Source organism: Schistocerca americana, chromosome 1 (genome assembly GCF_021461395.2).
Source record: "Schistocerca americana isolate TAMUIC-IGC-003095 chromosome 1, iqSchAmer2.1, whole genome shotgun sequence".
Lineage (NCBI taxonomy): Eukaryota > Metazoa > Arthropoda > Insecta > Orthoptera > Acrididae > Schistocerca > Schistocerca americana.
The window spans coordinates 544,445,150-544,464,329 of NC_060119.1; the positions used below are offsets into that span (position 1 = coordinate 544,445,150).

Sequence of the window (19,180 nt, forward strand, 5' to 3'; positions counted from 1 at the left end):
ATTGAGGACTCCTCATACAGTGAGTAGCATGAAAAAAAAGTGTAGGGCACACCTGTTTATACAATGCTGGCCATTGCAACTACAACACTAGGAATGATATCAAATAACAAAATTTTAGTTATTGCACATATACAGCATAGCAAGAAAAATACATGACTGAATTTTTAGTGATTTTGGAGTATACAAGAAGCAAAAATTAGTCCACAGATTTGCCACCTCTGGCAGCAACAATGGCACTAACCCAGTAGTGCACTGAGTTGAAATGAACTTTGGTGCAAGATATGGGTATGACACTATATGCTGCTTCAACATCATGACACATTTCATCAGTCACGAGGCTGGCAAGTGTTGGTGTGACAGTCTCTTGGCAGCTCATAACCAGATATTTTAAACTGATGAGAGATTTGGAGAATGTATTGACAAGGGTGAAAGTCAAACATCCTCTATAATAAGAGAACTTAGGATAGCATGAGAAATGCAGTCTCACATTGTGTTGTTTGAAGGTAATGACATGGAGACCTAGAAATGGGACAGAGCTACCTAACTAAACACAATAAATGTAAGGACTGCTGCACAAATTAGGAGCTATGCAAACTTGAGGTGATTTGTGTTAAGTACCCAAAGAAGTTCCAAGGTATAATGCCACATTCTGGGTTGGTATGATGGTGATGATGAATCTAGTCTGGCACCATTCATTCTCCTCGGAGCCTCCACACTTGGATACGTCCACTTGAACAGATGACATTGCTGCACTCCTGTGTCCACAGCTACTGTTGGCACGTCTATATCTGCTACCTTGTCAAGGGAAGCCACATCAATGCTTGTGGTGTACCTGACATCAGTGCACTGTTCTTGTTAATAATTGTCAGCTTCCTTCAAATGCAAATAAATGCAGATTAATCTGGAAGATGTCACATTGTTTAAATAAATGGGGATAATATTACAATGTAATATCAAATAGGCCTAATATATGAAATCAGTTGTAGGAAGGTGAATGGAAGATTTAGATTTGACAGAGTGATTCTAGAAAAGTGCAGTTGATCTTTTCAGGAGACAACAAAGAAGATACAATTGTGAAATGCTCTAGAGTATGGCTCCTGTATTTGGAGTCATTAACAAGTAGGCTTCATAGCAGAGATTTTAGGAATTCAGGAACTTGCTGTTGGAATAATAAGAGGTCAGCATGGTCCACACAAAAGTGTAACAGAGAAAGGTTCAGAACGAAGCTGACATTTTACTTGCCAAACTCCACCGCATAAATTATGGAAGTGGTACTTGAGATAGACTGTGGTAAAATTTTGGTGCTTCTATTATATTCACCAAATATAGACCATGAAATTAATGTAAGAGAGTTTAGGATGTGTATGGAGGCATACAGACAGGCATTTATTCCTTGCTCCAGTAACAAGTCAAATAATACTGATGCTAAAACCTCTCCACTGTACGCCAGCCTACAAAGTAAATATCTGATCACAGATGTTCGGAGAGTAAGGAAAAATAAGAATGGTCAACTTAAATTGTTGGGCTGCAATCATTTTTCTTGAGATTCAGGTTTCAGTGTGTTTAATTCCTCATTATTTCTTCCGTAACTAGTGGTATACAATGCTTCCTTATGTATTATCTCAAGTTTGATAGTGTTTGATTGTCTATCATATTACATGCATGAAAATGGATAGATAAAAAATCTACCCACCAAGCAGCAGCAGGAGAACATACACACAAAAGGATTTAACTTTCACAAGCTTTCAGAGCCCGTGGCCCTTCTTCTGGCAGAAGAGTAGAAGGGGAAGGAAGAGGAGTGAAGGAAAAGGACTGCAGAGGTTTAGGGAAAGAGGAACTGTTCAGAAAAGTCAATCAGAACCTCACATCAGGGGTGACTTACCAGACGGGATGAGAGGGAAAGAGTCTCATCACTTGGTGAGTAGATTTTTTATCTATTCATTTACATTATATTATTGATTATTATATAATTGATTATTTTCATTCTTATATCACATGCATGATTAGACATGATAAATGAGTTTGATATGTACCATTTCTTCACTCTGTGATGGATGGTATTCATAAACCTAATTGATTCTTTTAGGAGTGACTAAAAAAAAATCTAACTTCATAGTTAGGATATTTTTTCAAATATTATAATTTAAGTGTTGCAGTTAATTTGCATTCCTGTGCTACCAAATTTTTAATGGCCTGTGCTTCTTCGGGTAGACTATTTTTAAACTCCCCTCTCTACATGTGAAAAATCCCCTCTCCAAAGCAGATGATCACTGTACCGTTGCCTCTCCCGTAAAGCCTTCTCTAGTTCCGCAATACGTGCCTCATGTCTTGTTCTCTGAAGGCTCCACTTATTCAGTTGCTCCTCTTGCTTCTGAACTAGCTTTTCAAGCCGTAACACTTGTAGTTGTCTGACTTCAAGCAGCTTCTTTAAGTCCTGTGATTCACTGCTGGATGAAATGTCTTGATGTATCTGCAATTAAACCCAATTAAAAAAACTCAAACAAATGCTCAAACCACAATTCAAAGTAGCACTGAAGACAAGTATTTGAGATGGAAAAAAGGAGAGCTCTCTCCCTAACTTTTGAAATGGGAATAGTTGAAGCAAGATCAGTAGTGTTACTAATTAAAATGCCTTACTGAACCTCTATTTTCCAAAAATTAAATAAAAATATCTTCTGCATGACAAGAAAGGGAAGCAGAAGTCATTTTTTCATGTATTCATTCCTTCATTCATCATGATCCATAGATCTCAATATGAAGGAGACATGCCACAGATGTGGAATGACTGAAGGTATAGATCAATAACATGTCACAATTGCTTAAAACAGCATTAAGAACTAAATATTGTTAAACTGTTCAACAAATTCATAAGGTAAGAATTCAAAAATGTATATTATGAATGTATTTAAGAATAGGGAACTCCAACAAATTACATTAAGGTACAAGTTTGGCATTTGGTAAAAAGAAGATAATGAATGAAAGGGTAGTTATTTAACAATAGTTATCAAGTGAACAGATAAGAAGTTGCAGGCATGAAGATGATGGTCAGAACATGTTGTTCATGTCATTTTTCTGCTATGTCTCACTGACTGTATCAAACTTTTTGCTTATGTCATAACACATATTTTCTATTTTCAAACAATAAGTGCCACTAAAAATGTAATTTCTACAGTACCCTCAGCTGTAAACAAGATTTGTTTTTTCCACAAATTCAAGCAATAATAACACCCTCATTCCCACAATAGCTCCCACTTATTTTAGTGTACATCTATGTGAATAAAGATATATTTTTGAGACCCTTTGGAAATTTTGTAGTCTCTAACATATTTTACAGTAAATCGATTGTAGCAAGCTCACTTGTGCATTCCAAAACTTTTGTCCCAATATGTGATTTGGAAAATAGCTTCTCCTTAACTGCAGTATATGTATGTAGATATTTATTAATAGAGGGAAACATTCCACATGGGAAAAATATATCTAAAAACAAAGATGATGTGACTTACCAAACGAAAGCACTGGTACGTCGATACACACACAAACAAACACAAACATACACACAAAAATGTAGATATTTACATACTTTATGCAATATTTCCATCTTTCTCCATGCTTTTATCAGTTTGTTATGAGGAAGTGTTTGAAAGTTTGTGGTCACAGTGTAAACATAAATCTTCTGAATATGACTGCTGTGTCATAATAGTGTGCACTGTACAAATTGTAACTGTCATACTGTGTACAATTTAAGTTCCCCCTCCAACAACGCAGTGTATTGTCTGCATTTGTCATAAATTTCTGTGATTTTCGTATCTGTCCATGAGCATAACTTTTATAAAAGAAAAGTTTGTGACTCAAAGTTCCAAGTAACTTCAACAAATAAGTAAAGTTTATCACAGGTATTTCCTTTGTTATAACACAAGCCCATCACTTCAGTTTTGAAGCTTGTAATAATTATAGTGTAACTGTTCCAAGTATTAAAAGAGAATATGAAAACTTAAAGTTACTTGTTTATTGTCCAAAAAACATTGCATCAGAGTCAATGCTGCACCACTGTACATCCATATCCATGAACATGATGAGTTATTTGTTGCTTATAAGCAGCAGTAAATGGACTTCACTGTGTCAAGTGACTGGAAGCTGCTGCAAACAGATATGTTGGGAGGACTGCTGTGAGACACATTTATTTATTTATTTATTTTTCATTCTTTAATCACTCTTTGTAGTCATATTGGATACATCAAGATATACAAGGATTTGTTACAAAGTATTTAGTGATTATTTACATTAAAAACATGAATACACACAATTTTTCAGGTATTTGTAGGACTTGGAGTTTACATCATACAAATAAAATCACACATGTACATACACAAAATAGTATACAGAGTTAAGAAAATATAAACATTTGTGCAAACATATAATGGATAGCATGACATCTTTGCATCATTTTACATGGAATTTGTAGATGACACTCTTATTTAAGGATTTTGTATACTGTCATCTAAGAACTCCCTTATATTGTATAAAGAAGGTGAGGCCAGGTGACATCTTAGTGTTTGTTTGAAAGTAGACAGTATTTTTAAGTTCTTTATGCTGCATGGAAGTTTTCTATAAAATATACATCTATATATTTCAGGATCTTTGTCACTTAAGTCTATTATAATACATATGGTAGTTACTGGTATCTTTATGCCTAGTGTTGTAATTACATATATTTTTCTTCAGCAAAGCTGTGCAGTTTAAGAACATAATTGTTTCACATATGTACAGAGCAGACACTACCAGTATTTGTATGTCTTTGAATTTATTCCTTTAGGACTGCCTTGGTGATAGGTTTCCAATGCACCTTATAACCTTATTTTGCAGTTAGCTGCACTGCATCACACAGGTATACAGTAAGAGACATGTGGATAAATTAAACCATAATACATCTTTAGTTTAGTGTCACACTCAACAATTGGTGACACTTTTATCATTAGAAATATATTTGTGTGAAGTTTTGAACATACTTGATCTATATGAGTCTTCCATGTCATGAATCTGTCCTAGATCAATCACAGAAATTTGCTGCCAATGATGTTGTGAAACACTAGAGTCGCCAAGCTTGATATGAAGATTGTCTGCTTTAACTGCCTTACTTGCTTGTATTCTCATGGAAGTCATTTTATTTCCATTTATAAAAAGATTGTAGCCCTCAAAATCTTTGTTCGCTTCATCCATCTCTACACATGCCCTCATTCCAAAGTCCTTTGCAGGTTCACTAGTGACTATTAGAGATGTGTTATCAGTATACATGATCACTGTGTAATTTACAGCTTCTGTCATGTCATTTACTTATAGAATAAATATTCATGCGCCCATACCACCATGTCTTATCTCTCTGAATGCTGAAAGCAAATTTTCCAAACTGTTGCCCTTTTCAAATTTTATCTCTATACATTTTTGCCTATTTTCAGTGACTGCCTTGATAATATTGTTTACTTTGCCTCTTATGCCACAATGGTTTAATTTTTCTAATGAAGTTCACAACATACATGATCAGATGTCTTTGATACATTGAGAAATAGACTGCAAACTTGTTGCTGTTTTTGCAGTGCCCCAACCACATATGCTATGAAGTCTGAAACTGGTGTCTTTATGGATTGACATTTTCTGAAACCATGCTGTGCCCTATTTATTATGCTATGTTTCTGTGGTAACCACAATGTTATCACTCATTTTGTACTGGTGCTACCATCATGGATAATGCAACATTTCAGGAGGCGCAGAAGTGAGCAATCATGATCATCTCGTCTATGCCAGTGCCAGGTGGCATGGGGCGGGCCACTGATGGCCACTGATCAAGCATCAGAAGACACCACTATCTTCGGGTCTGCAAGCACTGTTGTTGGACAGCACCACCCCCAGATGCCAAGCAACAAACTAATTTCATATAATCCCAGAATGGAGTGGACTCTCTATCATTTCACTATTGTATTTGCTCACAGTAACTTGAACTCTGCTTTCTAGATGAATTGTGTTTGTGTCTTGGGCTTGGCCAGGCTTTGTACTCTGGACTTGCATGGACAATCAGAACTGTGTTCACATGATATTGTTTGTGTTCTTATTTGTGTGTGAAATTACAACATGAGTGGTGGAGAAGATGATTGGACTTTTCATATGTGTTTCTTGCCAACTTGTCAGTGATCTCCAGAGTGTCCTTGGAGGTGATGCTCCATTCTTTGCAGCAGCAACAGCTGGAGAGCCAGAGGCCTTTGGAATTGCAACAACAGAAACACACTGTCGTGTTTGACTGGGTGTTGGCCAGTTTACTGGCAAAGTCTCAACAAATGCTAGTATATTCAACTCCCTTCACTGCCTATGATGAGTATACAGAGGATGGGGAGGGGGAGGAGCATACAAAAGAACAGTGTGTGGGAACACTACGCCACCTTCCAGGTAATGGACCCCTCTACTGTTAAGGTTCTCCTTCTCTCTTGGCTTCCACTCCTCATGTATCTTTTGTTAGGAAAGCTGACCCACTTCAGGAACCCACTTCCCTTTCACTGGATGAAATGGGTTCCTTTTTGTCATCTTATTGTCGGCAGCGTAAACATTATTTTCTCAAGGGTGGAGTTTTATCAGTGTATGAACCAGCCTCATCAGTCATACTGTACTTAGGCTGTTGAATTGCAGGGCTCCAGTTGGAATTGCCACTTTGTTGCCTTTCAACAATAAGGAGCCTTACATTGATACTATAGTCTGGGTTGCTATCATCAGATTGTCCCCTGATACAGAAGTCAACTAGTGAGTACTACAGTTTGACGAGCCCTTGTTGGATGAGGTCCTTTCTATTGCTCAGTCATTTGAAGTTTCTCATATAGTGGACCAGCATTTGGATTCCTGGGTGGACGTGCCTGCTGTCAACTCAGATGATTGCAGGCACTCATGTTTGGGCATGTCCTCTGAGGCAGAAATCACAGCCCATTTGTGCACTACATGCCACACAAACACATCCATGATGGGCTGTTTCCCACAAGTCCCTTCCATCATTTCCTGCTTCTCTTTTTCAACATGAATGGCTGAATTGCCCCACACATTAGTCTTCCTGCCACCACAGTCAGAACAAAGGACACATCGTAGCAGTATGTCAAGCATTATCTGCTTGTGCTGCAGCCTCAACCCTCCACCAATGGACATTAATGTCATCTTCCACACTGTATGTTACAACCTTGAGGAGCTTTCTAACAAGTTGTTCATCAGTGTGTGTATCAATGGGAAGCCACTTCAGTTGCAAGTCGATAATGGTGCCGCAGAATCTCTTATCAATTTTCTCATGTGTCTGCTCCTCAGTATTTCACTGCTTTCTCCAGCTATATGCCATCTTGTTACCTATAACAGACAACACATTCTTGGACAATTTGCAGCAGATGTAGCATGATGGATAGTGATCTTACAGAAAACTTGTATGGCTTGGATGCTTTCAGGGCAATTAAATTTACCATACTGATTTGGTTAACCTGGCTGCAAACCATGTGCTGTAGTAGGAACATCATGAACTTGCGACAGCTTATTGGACTTTTTTTTGCTGGGACAAGGCAGGGTTAAGGATTTCATTGCATACATTACTCTTAAGCAGATGGCATAGCCTCATGTTTTTTAGCCTGACCAGTGCCACTTCACTTTGCTATCAAGTTAAGGAGGAACTCCACAGGTTGATAGCCCTTGGAGGTGACTGAACCTATTTCATCCAGCTAATGGGCTACACTGCTTTTAATCATGAAGGAATGTCTGGAAATCCTGTCTATGTAGTGATTTTAAGGTGATGATTACACAGAGACCATGACATGTATTTTCCACCCTGCATCCAGAAAAATTGGTGACCAAACTGATGGGATGGCAGTATTGTTCCATGGTGGATTCATAAGAGGTGTACCTTCAGCTCCCACTTGATGAGGGATCTTAGAAGTTACATGTCATCGACACACACTATCGTTCCTACAAGTACAAATTATTAGGTTTTGGGGGAGCAAGCACTCTGGTGCTTTTCCAACATTTCTTGGAGAAACTCACACAATATTTTCCCTGTTGTATCAACTATCCTGACAATATCGTTGTCACAGGTCCCTCCACTCAGGCGCCATTTGTGGAACCTTTGGCTTCTGCTTCAAACTCTGCAGGATGTGGGGCTCAAAGAGCAGTCCACTTTTTCCAAAACTCTACTAAATATCTCAGACATGTTATCTCTCAGCGGGAGATACAGCCAACAAACAGTCACATCGCTACCTTGACGCTCTTCTTCGACATTCTAATGTAAAGCAGCTCCAGGATTTCCTGGGAAAGTCGCATATATTATAAATTCATCCTACATGTGGATACCAGTTATCAAAAATGGGGTACCATTTGTCTGGATGACTGCAAGTGCTCAAACATTTAGGGCATTGACTGGTAGTCTTCGTTCAATATCTTACCCCACTGTGTATCAGTTGGGTAAGCAGCTGTTCTTGGCTACTGATGCACACCAATTTGGGCTTGGAGTTGTGATGGTGTATTGCAAACCTGACAGTTTGAAGTGGTCTATCACATCCACCTCAAAGATGTTCACCATAACTCAACAGAATTATTCCCAAATCAAGGAGGCCCACTCTTATTTAAGCATTCAAGAAGTTTCATGTATTTTATATGGTGTGAAGATTCATCTAGGATCACAAGCCTTGAGAGTCTCTCTCTCTCTCTCTCTCTCTCTCTCTCTCTCTCTCTCTCTCTCTCTCTCTCTAATCAGCCTCCCTGCACATCTGCTAGATAAGACGGCTCATACACTGCCATAGTGGGTCCTGTTGCTTAGCCATTACCATTATGAGATTCACACTTCCACCTGACAGCTCAGCACTCCAATACAGATGCTCTCTCACACCTGCCTAAGGGTCCCAACCCAGTTTCAGCAAGGAGGAATCCAATTGCTTTTATCTTGATGAGAAATCTCAAAAGGTGGTGGATGGCTTTCCTAGTATGAGCTCTCATACTGCATACGCTATCAGCAAAAATCCTGTCCTCTGCCAAATATGGCAACATGTCCAGCAAAGGTGGCCTGACAGACTTCCAGTCATGCATCAGACCCTATCCACAATTATTTTATGCTGCACCACAGACTGACTCATGTTGTTACAGTGATCTTGTTGATAATGAAACATATTGTGCCCTGAGCAGTCATTCTGGCTTTTGTCTGACGGGACATCCTTTGGTTCATATATCATGGCCACTGGGGTCCTCAAGGACAAAAATGCTTGCTCACTGCTATGTCAACTGGCCAGGTGAAAACCAAGAAACTGAACACTTAATTGCTGTGTTACCTGCTGTTCAACAATGAAGTAGAACACCTCATATGGACCATCAAGATGCAGATGAAGAAGTTTATAGGAGACCCACAGCAGAAGGGTGCCTTCCACGTTTTCTAGTCATACAGGTCCACTCCTATTGGTGAGAAGAGCACACTGGAGATGCAGCATGGATGCCAGGAATGCGCAATGCTACATCTCCTATTGCTGACCATTCACCTGCCTCATGTGCCTTGGTCACTATGTTAGATGCCCGGAACACCCCACCTGGGCGGGCATGTTTGGTCGCCGTGAGGATCGGATTACAGCTGTAGGCTGTGATCAGTGGATTTGGCAAGCCCTCACATGGTAGATAGGTAATGGGCTGGTGACCTGCCATCACAACCATTTATGCATGCGGGGGGAGAAATGGCCTCCACAACTCCCGTGTGCACCTACCAAGTGGATCCACCTCCATGAACCTAGTTTTCTCTCCTAACTGCCACATCTCAGAGTGCTTCCTCTCTCATTTGTATGGCCTCCTGTGCTGTGCTCCCCCTTGCCTGTAGTCCTCTCATCTGCCGTTTTTTCCAGTCCCCCCATAGGATTATCTGCAGTTTGTGGTGAATAAGGTCCTTCTCAGTGGACAGAGCTGCTGGATGAATTGCAGTACCCATCCCTTCATGTTCCCGCTCCCTGCCCCAGAAGAGCCAGACATCCATATGGCTCCCTTTCAGGCACAGGCACCCCCAGCAACTGGCGTCACACCATACGGTATCAGCCCACTGTTAATCTTCTTCCAATATATGCTGTATGGCTGCAGACAGGGAACTATTGTATGCATTGTGAGCAGCAGTCTCCAATGCCCAGGAGGTTACAGATGTTGCCTCCTTGCATACTTCATGGCAGCCCCCAGTATCGAGTAGGTATACCGAGGTTGATACCAAATCACTTTTGCTTCCCCAAAGGGAAAAGAGAGGGATAGTCAACTGTGTTATCACTCATTTCATACTACCGCCATGGCTACCACAACATTTCGCAAGCAGGCCATTGTGATTCAACTCAGCCCTGCTGGAATCAGGCAGCATGAATCTGGCCACCAGTCAATGGCACAATCATACATCAGAAGACAGCACCACTTCAGGGCCTTTTTGTGCCGTCAACAGCCAGTGCCACCTCAAGACACTGAAAAACAAATTAACTTCATACATCCCCAAAGTGGAGCACACTCTCTCTCACTTCCCTACTGTATATCAGTTATCAGTAGTCATCAAAAATGTAAACTTCTTTGTGCTGCTATTAGTCAGTTCACTTGTGCTCACCGATCAGTTGTAGAATTTTGGAACACGTATTGTGTTCGAGTATAATAACTTTTCTGGAGACTAGAAATCTACTCTGTAGGAATCAGCATGGGTTTCGAAAAAGACGGTCATGTGAAACCCAGCTCGCGCTATTCGTCCACGAGACTCAGAGGGCCATAGACACGGGTTCACAGGTAGATGCCGTGTTTATTGACTTCCACAAGGCGTTCGATACAGTTCCCCACAGTCGTTTAATGAACAAAGTAAGAGCATATGGGCTATCAGACCAATTGTGTGATTGGATTGAGGAGTTCCTAGATAACAGGACGCAGCATGTCATTCTCAATGGAGAGAAGTCTTCCGAAGTAAGAGTGATTTCAGGTGTGCCGCAGGGGAGTGTCATAGGACCGTTTCTATTCACAATATACATAAATGACCTTGTGGATGACATCGGAAGTTCACTGAGGCTTTTTGCAGATGATGCTGTGGTGTATCGAGAGGTTGTAACAATGGAAAATTGTACTGAAATGCAGGAGGATCTGCAGCAAATTTATGCATGGTGCAGGGAATGGTAATTGAATCTCAATGTAGACAAGTGTAATGTGCTGCGAATACACAGAAAGATAGATCCTTTATCATTTAGCTACAAAATAGCAGGTCAGTAACTGGAAGCAGTTAATACCATAAATTATCTGGGAGTACGCATTAGGAGTGATTTAAAATGGAATGATCATATAATGATGATCGTCGGTAAAGCAGATGCCAGACTGAGATTCATTGGAAGAATCCTAAGGATATGCAATCCAAAAACAAAGGAAGTAGGTTACAGTACACTTGTTCGCCCACTACTTGAATACTGCTCAGCAGTGTGGGATCCGTAGCAGATAGGGTTGATAGAAGATATAGAGAAGATCCAACGGAGAGCACCGCGCTTCATTACAGGATCATTTAGTAATCGCGAAAGCATTACGGAGATGATAGATAAACTCCAGTGGAAGACTCTGCAGGAGAGACGCTCAGTAGCTCGGTACGGGCTTTTGTCAAAGTCTCGAGAACATACCTTCACCGAAGAGTCAAGCAGTATATTGCTCCCTCCTACGTATATCTCGCGAAGAGACCATGAGGATAAAATCAGAGAGATTAGAGCCCACACAGAGGCATACAGACAATCCTTCTTTCCACGAACAATACGAGACTGGAACAGAAGGGAGAACCGATAGAGGTACTCAAGGTACCCTCCGCCACACACCGTCAGGTGGCTTGCGGAGTATGGATGTAGATGTAGATGTAGATGTAGATATATGCTCATAGCAGTTGAACTCCACTCTTAGAAAAAAAATTTGGACTTGGCATAGCTTTGCACTCTGGGCTATTGAAACTTTGTTCACATTAAAATGTTTAGAACTTTGTGCATGTTCTTATCTGTGTGTGGAATTCCAGAAGTTTCTCTACGAAGTTTGCTATCCTGTCCTTTACGGTTATTTCTACAATTTTAGACAGCACAGATAAAATAGTAACAGGCCCATAGTTGCCAGTATTACTTTCATCTCCATTTATATGTGGGAATTATTTTGATTTTCTTTAAGCAGTCTCTAAGTATCCCTTCCTGCAGATTTGAGTAAAAGAGAGAGAGAGAGAGAGAGAGATGAAATTTTAAGGTATGAAGTAGGGAAGAAAAATTAAATTACATTAAAAAAAAACTAGTGTTAAGCTGACATGTTCTACGCCATTATGAATTGTCGTATTCATGAGCTATGGAAGAAGTATTAATGTAATGCAAGGAACATGAGAGCCTTTGTTAAGTATTTAGAAATATACTTAATTATTTTAGGAGATATGCCATTCTATCCCTCTGAATTTTTATTTTTTAAGAATCTAATTGTATTTATGACTCCTTACTCATCTGTTGGTGACAGGAACATATAATTTGTTAGCCTTTTAGGACTTTTTATGTTATTTAAAACTTATGTACCATGCAGCCATGTAGGATAATGATTGAGTCAGTTTGCAGTTACTTACCAAAATGTAAACTATGTGTTATAAATCAGTTATCAGTAGTCATCAAAAATGTAAACTTCTTTGTGCTGCTATTAGTCAGTTCACTTGTGCTCAGCGATCAAGATGTTAACTATTTTGCAACTTATCCATTAAAAATACTCAGTTTGTGTTCAAAATTAAACAATGGGAAATGCAGGATGGAATGTAACAATATAATGAAAAGGAAAGTTGCTACTCAACATATAGTGGAGATGCTGAGTCACAGAAAGGCACACCAAAAATACCAACAAGGCCTTAGTCAAAAGTAGACAACATACACATACACACGCACTCATGCAAATGCAACTCACACACACACACACACACATACACACACACACACACACACACACACACACACACACACACACACACACACACATGATCAGAATGGCCCTAGCTGACTGTGGCAGTGTGTGTGCGAACTGCACTCGCGTGAGTGTTTGCATGTGTATGTTGTGTACTTTTGACAAAGGCCTTCTTGATTAAAAGCTAACTCTCCAACAGTCTTTTTGTCATGCCTTTATGTGACTCAGGAGCTTTGCTATACAGTTTGTGTCCAAATAGAGTGACTCTTCATTTATATGCCACCAAATAACTGTGTGATATACAGTCTGTAAGTATGACCATTCATCTGGTTCATGCAATTAGGCCAGAGTGTTCCAAACTGGATGTCCCAAAATATTGAGGTTGAGTAGTGTACCATGAGATTAGTAAATTCAAAATCTAAAACAAATGAAATATTTGTGACAACATAATACAAAACATCCTTCTCTTCATTCAGTGTAACCATAGATAACACATTAAATGAGTGATTTGTATGCTGAATTCCATTATTGTGTTCATCTAACTTCCAGTTATGGTGCTAGGTGTCACTGTTCTGCTGCTGTACATTGGTGCTCTCTATTGGTCCATGTCTGACAAGCTGTTCAATTAGCAATATTGGGAGATTGTACACTTTTCCTATAATCAGAATCTCTCTCATTTGTGACATGTGTCATTCTTTTACTTCTTTAAAGGTGATATATTTAACAGAAGTCATCAGGAATGGATGAATCTGTTGTCACAAAGACACTTCTGTCAGTTTATGAAACACCAGAGGCAAGGTATCAGTCAAGCAATGTGTCTGAAACATCAGCAAACACAGGAAAACAATCAAATAGTGTGTCTCAAAGCTCTGTTTGTTCTGCATCATCATGCAGCAGCAAGAACACAAAAGTGAGACTGTATAATGAATAATACTTAAAAGTGGGGATGTCCTATGCTGGAGTGTGTGATATATGGAGAAAAACTTTCCAATGCAAGCATGATACTAAATAAATTGCTGCACTCCTTAATATTTCTTTAAAATATTGTTTGCTACTACAGAATCTCTTTCATTAACACTACTAGTGAAAGGTTGTCTCATGAAACTGTGTGTATTAGAAGGCTGTCACCATGAAGACAAGTTTAGAAAGCTCTGGCTTAGACTATTGCATGTGACAAAGCTCATCATCAGGTAGTAATATTGATTATGAATAAACATGAATAAACTGATTGTTCATTACTGCAGTATGGTGTACATTATTTGACAAATGTCCACAAGACACTTTCACAATGGAAGAACATGCACAGTGAGTGCCAAACAGCTAGTGAGCAAAATTACAGACGTTTGGAAGCCTGCTCATGGAAACATATTAGATCTAATGACAAGAAAAAGAGCTAACATCTTTGAAGACATCTGCATTGAGGCTGGTATCAGAGACTATTGATACAGCCGTAGAACAATGATTATCAAAGTACAATTAACAACAAAAACAAGCAAAAAGATTTATAAAAGAATATATTGTCCACTGTAGGCTGTATGGTCGACATCTACAACTACAGTTACAAATACATAAATATTATGCAAGCCACAGTACAGTGTATGGCAATGGGTACCCTGTACCACTACTTGTCATTTCCTCTCCTGTTCCACTTGCTAATAGAGCAAGGAAAAGACTATAATGGTACAGCCTCCCCCAGGACTCATATGAAATGTCCAACACCACATTCTTTTATATGCATCCGGATAGTTATCAGATAATTCAGTGCTTCCTAAGGCCTTGTATGTGTGTCTATATGTATGTCATTCTGCCCTATTTGATAAAAAACTTGATATTCATTGTGAAGGTGTGTGGAATGTTCTGGAAGGATGTGTGTTATCATATTTATCGGTAGGTTGTTGTCATTGATAAAATTATGTACTTATACTAAATTAAGTAACTAATCAAGAAATTTAAGTAATAAGTCCTTAACAATAAATAACTAGAGGGTGCAGAGATGTTAGCATGAAAAATCAATGCTTCTAATTAACAAAATGGTAATCTAAAAATTCAAGTAACAGAAGACCTCACTATCTTGAGAAAAAGCTTAAAAGTTATTACCAAGCAATGCGTTTTTATTTGTTATTTATTTTTATGTCTTCCTCTGTAATTAATATCCTTTGTAATTACGTTTCTAATTGACTCTCCAATTGTTTACATCTCACAGTTTTCCAATTTCCAGAATTTGAGGCCTTATTTATGCATTTTATGTATGTAATCAGATAAAGCACGAGCTCTGTACTATCATTGCATATTAGTTTCCAAATCCAAACTGTAATTAATTATGTAACTAAAATAATATTAGAGACATTATTTCCTTATGGAAAATTAAAGATATTACTATAAAATATTGTCACTGAATATTGTATTTTACACCTTATTTGGCTTTAATATCAGTTTCTTTACGTTTTGTAAATTTTAATTGTAACATCAAAAATGCACAAAATTAATAATGCTTTATTTTGGAAGATATTGTAAAAATTCTATACAAATTGATGCAGGGATGCTGTGGCAGGTTAGTTTTGAAGTAACTTTTGGATAACAAAGAGACCAGTGAAGTCTGTCTGTTTTGTTTATATAACAAGTGTGTAGTTCGGATGTCAATTAATGTGAATAAATTTTGCGAAGCATGAAAATTTCGCATTCATTCATCAATGGACCAGGCAGAAGAAACTTAGGTTAAGTAACATTCAACATGAATCATTACAAATGGTGGAATTGAGCTGGGATAGATGTTTGGAACGTAAGACGAATGCCAAACATAAATTGTCTTGAAAAATTTTGTGTTATGGATGCCCACAACGAATGGACATTGTTGCATGGGTAGAGTTGGTGTGGATTAAAAAAAGGACCAAATTCTTGGACAGCACTGTCAACCATCAGATGTGTAACAGTTTATTTTCTTAATTAGTGTTTTTGTGAAAGTGACAAACATTTGTGTGGGAAGTTTTATATTTTATAATATACTATGGCTGATAAAGTCTATGTAAAAATGAGTGAGAAAAAAGATATTAGTAGTGAATCTGTAGAAAACACTTTGGACCTAGAAGCAAGTATCAATGCACTATCGCCCAGTAGTAATCAAAGTGTAGATCAAAGCCTTGGTGGAGAGGGCTCCAGTGAAAATGTCGCCATGAGTACTCCAATTGCACAGGGAAGAGTGGGCAGAGATGATTTGTTAATGTTATTAATGCAGCATATGAAAGAAGAGAAGGAACAGATGGGACTGATTAGGCAGGATATTGGTCAGCAAAGCCAACACATGACTCAGCAATTAAGTGAAAATACTAATCAGATAAGGGAAATCCAGGAGGGTTTGGAAGCACTAAAAATTACTGTTGAGACAGGGCAAGGTGAACTCAATACTCATGTAGGAGCAGTTGAAGGAAGGTCAGAGATATTAGAAACTAACTTCACACAAGAGTTATCCAAAAATGAGGAGAGATTTGAAAAACTAGATAAACATGTAGAAGTCAAAAATTCTGAACTTAAAGTAGAGGTTGTTCAGATTAGGAGACTGTTAGAAGAGAAAGTAAAACCTTACAAAAGGAACTCTGAACTAAAACTTACAGACATTTCCAATCAAATGTGTAGAACTAAGGTATGACGGAAAAATAGATTTGTGTAAAATTAATGTTGTAGATTTAAGTAAGAAAGTTGTAGAACTATAAGAGGGTGTAGCTTAAAGAAATTTTGTTAGCAATATTAATTGTGTATGGGGTGGCATACCTTTAAAATGCTTTTCAGGTGATGGTAAATTGCATCCTGTTGATTTTTTACAGCATTGTCAAGATAATTTTAGTAACGACATAACAGACAATGTTAAAATTAAATTTGTTAAGAGAGTTTTGGATGGAGAAGCAATCTCATGGGCCAATCAGAATGTTAATTATACCATGTCATATGATGATTTTGAAAGAAAGTTCTTAAATAAGTGTTGGTCAGAATCTGAGCAAGCTAGGATTAAGAGTGAGTTCTTGAATGGTCGAATGTATAGGGAAGGTGATGGTAGCTTGAAGTTTATTTGTGAAAACCAATTGAGGAAATTAGTATACTTAAACAAACCTTTTGATGATCTAATACACACAGATGCCTTAAAAAGTGGATTACCAAAAAGAATACAGTGGGAGTTGATTTATGGACCAGATGACACTGTAGATCAGTTCTTGTGGTGTGTAGATAAGTTGGATAGAGCCTTTGAGAGTAATGAGAGGTTAAGTAATTGCAGATTTGGCAATCAACCATCTGGGGTGTGGAATCAGAGCAGGAATCAAGGTAGGACTGACAATGAAAATCAGAATAATAATAGCGGGTACAATAGAAGTGATAATAGATGGATGAACCATAGAAATGGAAATGGAAACAGAAGATATGACAACAGGGAGGGACCGTGGGAGAATAATAACAGACAATTGGATAATCTCCAATCAAGACCAAGCAATTTTAACTGACAGATGCCTCATTGGAAGCCTGTCAGTTTGGGGTGAGAAATAAGTACCGAAATCAGCCTAAACACCACCGGCCTAGAAACATCGAAAATAATTACATAAAACAGAGTAATCAAAGAGATTGGAGTGGAAATGACAGAACTAATGTAAGAAGAGCACATCAAATTAGCAAATTACAGTTTGACAGTAAATTCTGGAAAAGTATGAATGAAAGTGTTGAAGATAGAAGTAATAGCATCTGTAAGAATGTTGAAGAGGTTCTGTTAGAGGAGGAAACTATCTCAAGTCTATATAATCAGTGTGGTGAAGAAGTTTGCAAAGAAAAGGTTGGTTCTGATAATAATCCCGATGAGTTTGGACTGCGTAAATTAATGGAGGAAGAATCTATTATTGTTAAACACTTGAGTGATGATACTTATACTGGTGTACTTGTCAACAATTCTGATGATCATTGTAAAGATGTTGTAGAAGTGCCTAGTATTGGAGATGATAGTATGTGTTCTGATGTTGATAGGGACATTATGATAAATAGGAGAAAGAATTAGATGGTATGGTGTATATGAAGGTTAAAGAATATTTAATTAATGGTGAAGAATATGATGTCTGATACAGAATATGTGACAGACATTATGATTTAGATGTGATGCTGGAAACTTTATGGGATACTTACAAGGGTTATAGTGACAGTGACAGAGTAAAAAGAGTCATCAAGATTATTTGTGAAGAACTGCATTCCAACTGGAAAGGTAGACGGTGTGTAAAAGAGGGACATGACATCAAGCAACCATCTGATGTAGCTCTAAGTAAAATTACAACAAGTAAGAGAAAATGTGCAGGCAAGAATGGTGAAAATGAAAAAAATTGATGTTAATGAGGAAGACAATGAAGAAGAATGCAGTGAAGACAAATATGCTGAATTAGTGGCCACCAAACTAAAAGAAGCTGGAAGTCTAGATGAAGAACAGACAAATCAGTTACGAACTTTGTTGTGGGAATACAAAGATGTGTTTAGCGAGAAACCTGAAAAAGTAAAAACTATGAATGCAGACCTCATGAACCATTTTTATCAAACTATATGGACTAAATGTTAAAACACCAAGAAAAATTAAGATGATGTAAAAGCTCTCAGGAGGACACATCTTTGTGTCAAGTGTGTGGTGAGCATTAGGCCTCCGAGCTATGTAGCATTCTATTTTTCTTCTTTTTATTCTCGGATTCTTCATCTTTCACTCATCTATAAACCTGTAATGAAATTATCTCTTACTGAAAATACTATCCATTCTCTGTAGTATAAGTTTTCTGTATATAATATGACTATTGAGTGACATTATTTGAGGAATAATTTGATAATGTAAACTGTGTACTAAATTTGACTTTCATAAACAGTGAGTGACCAATTATTGTAGTTAGACTCTGGGGAGCATGTAGTTGATTTGTGGGTGCTTCTTTGAGAATTACGGGCATGGTCATGATTTTATGAATTTGGAAATGAGATGAACAATTGGACAATGGTAAAGATGTACATGTGTTACTAAATGACAAGTTTCACTGTGACAAAAGACATTTTTTGAAAAGTTTGTTATTACAAGGTGGTGTGATGGTGAGCAGTCTGTGAGTGTTTTTGATATGATGAAGAGTTTAATGAGATCTGGGGGGTCAAATATACTGTATAGTGGAATATACTGAATCAAAAAGAAAGGACACATATATAATTCATTTTTGGTTCATTGACTTTAATCTGTGTATAGCTAAAAATTTAC

General features: G+C 38.0%; 1 protein-coding gene across 1 annotated transcript in view; it reads right to left on the minus strand.

Annotated features, from left to right (window-relative positions):
* Positions 1 to 4,672: 4,672 nt before the first annotated feature.
* LOC124574654 overlaps positions 4,673 to 19,180 on the minus strand; it is a 70,741-nt gene continuing 56,233 nt past the window's right edge. The window contains exon 4 of the mRNA XM_047131153.1: positions 4,673 to 7,368. Coding sequence (XP_046987109.1) covers positions 7,264 to 7,368 — 105 coding nt within the window. The 3' untranslated portion in view covers positions 4,673 to 7,263. The remainder of the gene's footprint in view (positions 7,369 to 19,180) is intronic.